At 44.7% G+C, this 9,525-nt stretch overlaps 1 protein-coding gene across 1 annotated transcript; it reads right to left on the bottom strand.

Annotated features, from left to right (window-relative positions):
* Positions 1 to 505: 505 nt before the first annotated feature.
* On the bottom strand, positions 506 to 5,460 carry odc1 (ornithine decarboxylase 1). The gene is made up of 11 exons (XM_034525248.1): positions 5,313 to 5,460; positions 4,271 to 4,420; positions 3,912 to 4,049; positions 3,458 to 3,631; positions 3,136 to 3,308; positions 2,820 to 3,036; positions 2,649 to 2,732; positions 2,337 to 2,499; positions 2,130 to 2,245; positions 1,825 to 2,039; positions 506 to 1,673 (listed from the first exon to the last, which is right to left on the bottom strand). Exons 3-11 carry the CDS (start codon positions 4,011 to 4,013, stop codon positions 1,535 to 1,537), a joined length of 1,383 nt encoding a protein of 460 aa, XP_034381139.1. The 5' UTR covers positions 4,014 to 4,049; positions 4,271 to 4,420; positions 5,313 to 5,460; the 3' UTR covers positions 506 to 1,534.
* Positions 5,461 to 9,525: the final 4,065 nt, after the last annotated feature.

Raw genomic sequence — 9,525 nt, 5'->3', positions numbered from 1 at the left:
TACAAGATACTTAGTGACTTTTTTGTGTGTGTACTTTTAACATTTGTTTTCATATGATCTTTTAGATAAGATAATCTGTAATGTCTGTGCTGTGTACTGTGAATAAAATACATTTATATTTTCATCGCCAACACTGCACCTCCTTTCTTTCCACGGAGTGTTCACTGCATGGGCAATTAATCTGCAACAAGATGGAAGACAACACAGAGACAACCAACTCCAGTTACCCAAGTGTCAGTCGACACAGCCCTAATTGTCACGGAAAAAAAGAAAATATATATAAAATTTGGAATCTTTCAGATTAAGGCATGTTAAACAATCCTGTTGCTGTAATGTGTGTAAACTCTAGAAAAGGTCAGGATTGAACCAGGGGTACATGAGTGCTTTCTGAGTAAATGACTTAAGTTGAAGACCCATCCATCAAAGCACTTCCTGCTGTGAACACTAGATGGAGCTCTTGTATCCTTCATTTCTCCCACATGCACAAAACACACAACGCTCAAACTTCGACTCTGCACCCGATGCTTTATTTATTAAAAAAATACAAAAAAAGTTTCCATAGGAAAGCGATATGAAATTTGCAATCCCGTCTTTCATATCCGTTTTAAATGTATGGTTTTCACACCGCTTCTTAAATCATAGCATGAGCAGACTTCTTGCCTTCTACATGTTAGAAAACAAATAAAATAATATTAAGGTGGAGAAGAGGAGAGGTACAGTCTGCTTCTTGAGTCCCTGCGTTTTAAGCATTAATCCTTAAGGTTTTTTGGTGGAACCTGTATTGTGGTGACCAGAAAGCTGACATTTAGTGTTTATCTTTAGCACTGTCTGATTAATTTAAATTGTGCCTCTATATCAGCACAGACACTATACAAATGGAACTTTTTTAAAAAAGTGTGTTTCTTGAAATATATTTCTAGTCTTGAGGATTAACGCCTGAAAGGTTCTGTACAGAAGTGGAGACCATGGAAAAGATAAATAAACATAGCAGCCATGAGGATATAAATCGCCCCTCCAACTACCTCTTTGCGAGTTACTAGCTCGGGATGTGACTCCAGATGTTAACTAGGCTTTATTTTAATAGTAAATTATTTTTTTTTTTTAATGGTATTAAAATAACAGCATGAGTGACCCTTCACCTCTTCACTTTTGTTAGTTTCAAGTGTTGGAAGCTCCATGGTGACGGGAAACATCCAGTGAAGTAGTTTATTTTGCAAAAAACAGTTTGGAAAAATAGTTTCTTCATTAACTACTGTCGTCCAATTGTGACTGTTTCTCTCAAATTGGAGTACAGAGTTGCACCGTAACACTGTCTGGAACTCAGAGACGCTCAGAGTGTCATTGAGTCAATCCCCACTTCCATACAGAACACAGAAAGTTGTGCAGCAGCGTTAAACTCTCATTCTCCTGTCGAGTAACTGGCCTTGAAATGTACATTTGGGGTGAAAAGAAAAAAGAAAAAGAAAGAACCCTTTCAACAATTAACAAAAGGGTGCAAGATCTGGAGAACACTGCTGTGATGTAAAGTAGGTGTTTAAACCACATTGGCCTGGCAGGGCTTAGTGGGCAGCTCCAAGCTGCTCTCCCGACCGCAGCAGGCTGGCACTTCAAACAGGGAACCCTCCTCTGCAGGAGCCGCAATACCCTGGGAACAGATCTTCTGCACAGTTTGCCTGTGGAAAACAACGCAGATACAAGTTAGATTGGCTGAAGAAAAGCTGAAGATCGGAACAACTTTCCTCATGATTGAACCTCCCCTCCCCCCTCATCCCATAGTGATCCATTACAAAACTACCACTTGCAGCTTTTGGGACAGCTACTCACCAGGCAGTGCGGGACATGACGTAGTGCATGTCAGGTCTCTGGAAGCCGTTGAAGGTGGAGGCGGCAGCCACAGTGTAAGCACCCATGTTGTCAAAGACCAGCCAGTCGCCCACCTGCAGGTCAGGCAGGTAACACTGCTCAACGATGCGGTCGAGGCCGTCGCATGTGGGGCCCCAGATACTGCAAGGGTACATGACCTCATCCGGCTTTGGCTTCTAGTTGTACAAAAGAGGGGAGAAGCACAAACGGTCACCCTTTGTTTCACCTTCCACTGACTCACTTCTTCAACCCATGAATGTTCTTACCTTATGTAGTGTTGGCAAACAGTGAGCGTGGTCATAGAGTATACAGTTGAAGGACCCATACACTCCATCGTTGACATAGTACATCAGGGTCTTTTCATTGGTCCCTTCGTCTTCCTCTGAATGAAGCATAAAATAGGTTTCACTACTAAGAAATGTTACAAAACGTGCTTTCAGAATAAACTTGTTTTTCTAAATCAAGACTGTTACCGTCAGAGGCCGATTCATCGTCCACAATGACCTTCTTGGCAATGATGTTGACAACCAGTGTGTAGGCCGAGGCCACATAAAAGCGACCGGGCTCAGCGATCACCTTAACACCAGTGTCAGCGGGGAAGTACTTGTCCATGGCCGGGCTGATTACTGCTGTGATCTAGAAGGGAAAGAAGAAGAAACAAGGGTCTGCAGGTAAATATCAGCTTTTTATAAAGGAATAACCATTAGCTGGTAATACTGATGTTGCAGCATATTGGTCTCGTTTAAAAAAATGTTGCCACACGGAAAAGAAAATAAACACAATACCTCTTCGAATTTTAGTTCAGTTTCGTCAGAACCAGGAAAGCCTCCTCCAATGTCCAACAAGTCCATGTTGAAGCCCAGCTCATCCTGAGGTCACACAAATCTCAGTTCATTTTGCTGCTTGAAAACCCACATCCAAATATAAACCTCATATGCATTTCTGTCACAACTCACCCCAATATCGAAGACACAGCGGGCATCGGCGATAGCCTGGCTGTAGGTCTGTGGATCGGTGCAGCCACTGCCGACGTGGAAGCTGACGCCGATCACAGCCAGCCCCAGCTCCTTAGCACGCTCCAGAAGACCACGGCAAGCTTTGAGTTGGGCCCCAAACTTCACACTGAGGCGACACACTGCCTTTGAGTCATCTGTGGCAATACGCAGCACCAGTCTGGGCATAGCAGGAACAAAAGTTAGTGGGGAGAAGAAAAAAAAGGCAGCTATATGATGTATAAACTATAATCATAACAAAGTTACAACAAAGTCTCACTTGGCATTTTCATGACAGCGGGCCACTTTCATGAGTTCCACCTCGCTATCAAATGTCATCATCCGGACCCCATGGGCAGACGCATACTTGATCTGAGAAAGTTGCTTGCAGGGGTTGGCATAGATGATTCTGTTTGGATCCACTCCCAGAGACTGAACCATATGAATCTCCGTCTAGAGGGAGGGGGAGACAGACAATGCAGACAGTCAGTAAATATGAAAACACAAGCTGCCATTGCAATTTCCACTAATCGCCAAGACGCCTTTTGTGTGGCGTCGTTTTCAGAACACCTTGTGCTACGGGAAGTTCCAAACACACACACCTTGCTGGCACAGTCAAAGCCGGCTCCCAGGGATGCCAGCGTCATGACCACGGCCCGGCTGTCGTTGCATTTGACAGCATAGAAAGGAGTGACGCGAGGCAGGGCCCTCACCCAGCGCAGGTGTTTCTTTAGCACATCTCCCAGGTCACAGACATAGAATGCGTCCCTGTCATCCTGTGTGTGGGAGGAGAGTAGAGGTACACAGGATTTAACAAAAACATTCTCCATAATACACGGCAGACACTAAACACCATCTGTGTCATATTTTTTTAAAAGACAGTTATTCGCACCATGATCTCAAGGGTTAAGTAAAGGACAAACAATTCAGTCAATGCAATAACAGTAACCTGAACACAGGTGTAGGATTTCAGGCGCATCCTGTCGACTTTCATCACCCGACCCAGCAGGGCTTATTCTGTGTATCCACTAAACAATGTCGCCACTGGAAACTCACCGTCATGGATGACTCGTTGATCTTCTGCTCAACAATATCCCGGGCGGAGAAGCCCTCTTCCAAGAAAGAGAAGTCAAACTCGGTGGGAGTGGCAGTGTTCATGGTCACAAGAAGTCCTCTTGATTAGTCACCAGTAAACTGAGAGACGGCAAAGGAAACAATTGAGATTACGTTCAGTATCAAGAACACAGCGTCTTTAGTGTCCTTGATTACCATTTTAAAATCTTAACTCATGGGAACAAGTGGGAGTGATTCTCAAAACATGGCACTTTTGACTGAATTGACATGCCAAGATAGCTCAGCAGTGTTAAAATCAAGTTGAGACAGGGGAGGGGGTGGGGGGGGAGCAAGACACTTACTTGGATAGGAAAGAGATGGAATTTAGTGTTGCGGTTTACTCAGGTGCAGAGAAGCCAAGGCGGCTCACCAGTGAAGTTAAATCCCTTCAAATATGACTCAAGGCCCGGGCCTGCTGAGTAGGCAGTGTGTGTCTTCCTAGACTGATGATTCTGTAAAAAAAGAGCATTTGGTGGTGTTTTAACTTCATATTCCGAAGGAAATATCTGTGTCAAAAAAAGTCGCCTACAATATAAATGTATAATGCATCTGAACTACTAGAAAATAATTTTGTCTCCGTGAATAAAATACAACGTTACGGATTATTCAATTAAAATTAGCTGAAAAATGACTAGACCTCAGGGATGCCCCAAAAACGTGGACACTCCATTTTACAACCATGTCATGAGTCATGTCTAACGTACTAAGACACCATCTGCACAGAGAAGTCCCTGAAGGAGGTTTACGGTTTAAACCCCGCCTAGTGCAGATTTAATCCAATAGCAAATAAGGTCCGCCCTCACCATCAAAAGAGTGGCAGGGAAATTGATCAATCAGGGACTAACATATGAGGTCGACGTCATTATGCCGGTTCCGTTTAGAGCTCTTCGTGCCATGAGGCGATTTAAGTTAGCGTTTGAAGTTACGTGTAACGTGGAATGGCAGAGTTAAGACTGACCATTTTAATATAAAATAACTTGAGTAGCGCAAAAGCACCCGAGTCTGTGGCTTTGTGAAGTCGACGTAAAAGACTAACGGTATGCTGGTGGATTAGCGTGGTTATAAAAAATATCGCTCGATAAGGTTCGCTAGCCAGCCCACTCTTACACCGGCCACGTCGTAATGTTAAGTAACGGTATCACTCAGGAGCGACTGCATTTTGAATTAAATTAAAAACGCGGTGAAAAAGCAACAAAAGCCGACCCGCATTTCATTGTCCTTAAGCCGCCATAGCCGATTCAGACAGATAATTATCGTTTGCTAACGTCGTTACGCATTTCAGCAACAAACAAACACATATAATAGTTAGTAACGTTAGCACGACGTCGAAAATCATGAACTTACCTTAAAAAGCATTTACAAAGAGTGTGTCCATTAGACCAGAATGCTGGGGTAAAAAAAGAAACGCTGGCAGTGTGGCTTCCGTCGAGACTGAAACGGGTGTGCAAGCCGGTAAAAGGAGCCCGGCGGTATTTATAGAGAGCTCGTTGCTACGGCAACGCAGCCAGCTGAAACCGGCCTCCCATCCACGTATGAACCGGTTTGGGCTTGTCGCCCCGTACCACATGGCGGCGGGGTGGACACGGACAGACTCACACACATGGTCCCTGAAGATAACCGGGGTCTCGCTGCCACTGTGCTAAAGACATTGCGGTCACCATAACCCATAAATGAACTAGTTGGCACTCATAACGCCGTCATGCCCCAGCTGGTAATATACTTCACATGGGGGAACAAAATACTTTTCCTGTAAATGACTCTCATTTGCAGGGTTTACTTACCTCACTGAAACAAATACATATAAATGTAGATTTGGACCTTTGAAAAGCCTACTTTGATGCTCATTTGAACTTTCCCCTCTTTTGAGGAAGTCCAAACATTAAATAAATGCTGCTTTGACTGTTTTGTCATACTGCTGCACACCTTTTTATGCTTCAGTCTACCTGGCTTCGTGATGATGACATGGATCATCAGTAGTTGCTACCCCCCAGGTCTGGCTCTGATGGGATTAGAGGAGATCACGAGTTCACTTAGAGATGGCAAAGGTGTCAATGCAGACTCAACAGCTCTGTGACGCTTAGTTATATACATGTAGATGTACGCCAATGCTTTTCATTCTGTAAATCATGTTTATTATCAAAAGCAGAGTACACAATCATACATTGCACATGTATTTTTTCCATTTTCCAATTAATGCTTTTTGAACAATTTAAATGATATCTATCAAATGTAAAACAAATGTTTGCCGTGAATAAAAACATATTCCTCTGTAAGCTACTGAGAATGCTATGCAGGGTTTTAAAAGAAGAACAAAAAAGATTTCTCATGGTGCTTCTATTCCGAAGCAGAAAGATGTTTTTCACCCAGAGCCCTCAAATTCCTGTCCCCCAGACGCCCTCCCCCCTCCCCCCTGCTACTGCACAGTCTAATCAGTCCAAAGGTTGCCCTCAGAGACATTTGGTTCGCATGCAGACATTAACAAATGGAGGAAAAATAAGAATTTGGTTAGTGTGACCCCAACAGCATGTGGAAATGTTGCACAAGCATGGGTTCCAGGGCACCAGCGTCCAGACCTTAGGGCTGCACGAGGACTGCGGGCACAGTTTAATATCTTTTCCAGATCTCGAGGCCACAATCGATTCTTCGCACAGCGGGGTTTCCATTCAAACATTCTGCAGGGCGGGTGAATGAAGTCATGTTTTCCGAGCAGTTTCATTCTAAAAAAAGAAGTAAAAAGCATAGCCTTTTTTTCTGCACTGGTCAGAAAGTTCAAGGGAGGTTAAGCGGGAATGTCGTGCAATGACATAATCCGCAATCAGTTTCACACATCGCACGCAGCTTTCCCCCCTTTGCAGTCCTCTGCCCTGGATCGGAGCTCGGTTCTCGCAGGCCAACTCGTCCTATGCAGACCCCATGCCGGGCGGTCAGGAAGTGGGCCAAGCACTTTGGCTAATTCATTTTCAACGGATGTTTATCAGGCTTGTTCGGAAATCACAAGATCCCAAAACAAATCTTACATCCACCAAAATGTCTGCGTTTCTACCCCTCTCCCTCTCCTCCCCTTGTAATGTCTGCATCTCAAGCTCTGTGTGGTCTTTCTGTTATCGCTACTGTGCACCATTGTGGCCTCAGCCCCCCCCACCCCCCCACCCCACCAACACCACGTCTCCAAGGCCTTGCAAAGGACAAGGATGAGGATTGTTATTGGCCACCCACAAGATACAGTGCAGTGTTAGGGGCCACTGGTCACGTGTAACGCTGCATCTGGCTTTGTGTTCCTCTCCACTTCTTGGTGCATACCTTCTAGAGTTTTGCATCGCATGTTCATGAAAGGTTAACACGCAAAATCCACGAAGGCCCAACCTCGATATCTATATATAGAGACATTACATTATATTTAGCTGACGCTTTTATCCAAAGCGACTTACAATAAGTGCATTAGTACAAGTACAGGTTCATCCATTCCACCGTGAGTACAAACTCAGAACAAGAAAGAACAATTTCTTGAAGAAAGCCAAACTACAAAGTGCTATAAAGTAAAGTGCTAATGAAGTCCTACTTTCTTTATTCAATTTATAGTCGGTAAAGATGTGTTTTTAGTTTGCGGCGGAAGTTGTAGAGACTTTCTGCTGTCCTGATGTCAATGGGGCACTCATTCCACCATTAAGGAGGCAGGACACCACCGAGTCGGGACTTTGTTGAGTGTTTAGCTCGCAGTGACGGAGCTACAAGCCGATTGGCAGAAGCCGAGCGAAGTGAATGGGCTGGGGTGTACGGTTTTACCATGTCCTGGATGTGAGGTTAGACCATGTCCTGGGTGTGAGGTTAGACCATGTCCTGGATGTAGACTGGACCCGATCTGTTTGCAGCACGGTAAGCAAGAACCAATGTTTTGAAGCGGATGCGGGCGGCCACCGGTAACCAGTGAAGGGCGCGGAGGAGCGGAGTAGTATGGCTGAGTTTAGGAAGGTTGAAGACCAGTCGAGCTGCTGCATTCTGGATGAGCTGCAGAGGTCGGATGGCACTAGCAGGTAGACCTGCCAGGAGGGAGTTACAGTAGTCTAGGCGTGAGATGACCAGAGCCTGGACCAGAGCCTGTGCCGCCTTCTGTGTGAGAAGAGGACATATTCTCCTGATGTTGTGCAGCATGTACCTACAGGAATGTGTTGTTGCAGTAACGTTGGCAGTAGGGCAGCAACAACGAATCGATTCAAATCGATTATTAAAATAGTTGGCAACGAATTGCATTATCGATTCGTTGTGTCGCGCGATTGTTACGCCACCCAATAAGACGCGGAGATGTTTGAGTATTAAAAAAAAAGAAGAAAGTTGAGTTGAGCGCGGAGCGGAGCAAAAAAAAAAAGCCGGTAGAGCAAAGACCATCGGAGAGACCCGTAACGTTGTGCGAGAACTAACTTATTTCCCCGGTGGTGAACGGCTGTTTTTTCTGGCACAGTTCTGTTGAATAAAGGGTTGGAAATTAATGCTTTTTTGTTTTTTGTTTTTTTATCCGATTAATTAAACAAATAATCGACAGATTAATCAATTATTAAAATAATCGTTAGTTGCAGCCCTAGTTGGCAGTTAGGGAGAGTTGACTGTCGAGTGTCACACCGAGGTTCCTGGCAGTCGAGGTCAGTGCCAACACAGAGTTATTGAAGGTAATAGTCAGGTTGTGGGTGGGAGAGCCTTTTCCTTTTCCAGGGTTAATTTTCTGAGTTAATTTTCTGAGTCAGTCAATTTTCTGAGTCAGTCAGTCAGGCAGAGATTTGTGCTGCTACCTGTGTTTCAGATTGGGGAAACGAGAGGATCAGTTGGGTGTCATCAGCATAGCTGTGGTCGGAAAAGCCATGCGAGCAAATCACAGAGCCGAGAGAATTAGTGTACAGAGAAAAGAGGAGGGGACCCAGGACGGAACCTTGAGGGACCCCACTAGACACAGATCCTCTCCAAGTTACCCAGTAAGTGCGGTCGTTGAGGTAGGATGCAAAAAGGGAAAGAGCAGAGACTGAGAAACCCAGGTCCCGGTGGGAGGAAATCCAGGCAGTGGCCTGCCTTGAATCCAGACTGGTGAGGGTCAAGAAGGTTGTTATGGTGGAGAAAGGAGGAGACTTGGTTAAAGATAGTTCGCTCGAGAGTTTTGGAAAGAAAGGGAAGAAGAGAGACTTGCAGACCTTTCGTGTCTTAAGAGGACAGAGAGAATCAAGAGAGGAAGACAGAGTAGAGAGGAGAGTGTCAGTGGCAGAGTTAGGATGCATGAGTGAGAGCAGTTTCTGGTGAAAATAGTTGAGGTGGTTGCCGGCTTTGTGAGTAGTCTCCTGTTCTTGCCAAAACTGATTAAGGACAACTGTATATCTACCTCAAAGGTATAAAAAAAAGGTATTAAAGTAGTAGCCCCCAGTAAAATTGGAATACAGAACAGACACTCTAACCCTAGCTAGTTTCCTTTGCATTCAGTCACTTGATTGAAGCAACAATTCAGATAAAGAAAAAACAGTACAACCTAATTATCTAGTAGACCTAATCTAGCAGAGAAACCTCTTTAAAGAATGGACTC

Source organism: Cyclopterus lumpus, chromosome 22 (assembly GCF_009769545.1).
Source record: "Cyclopterus lumpus isolate fCycLum1 chromosome 22, fCycLum1.pri, whole genome shotgun sequence".
NCBI lineage: Eukaryota > Metazoa > Chordata > Actinopteri > Perciformes > Cyclopteridae > Cyclopterus > Cyclopterus lumpus.
Note: the sequence above shows the minus strand (reverse complement) of the source record. Positions and strands in the feature narration are given on the sequence as shown.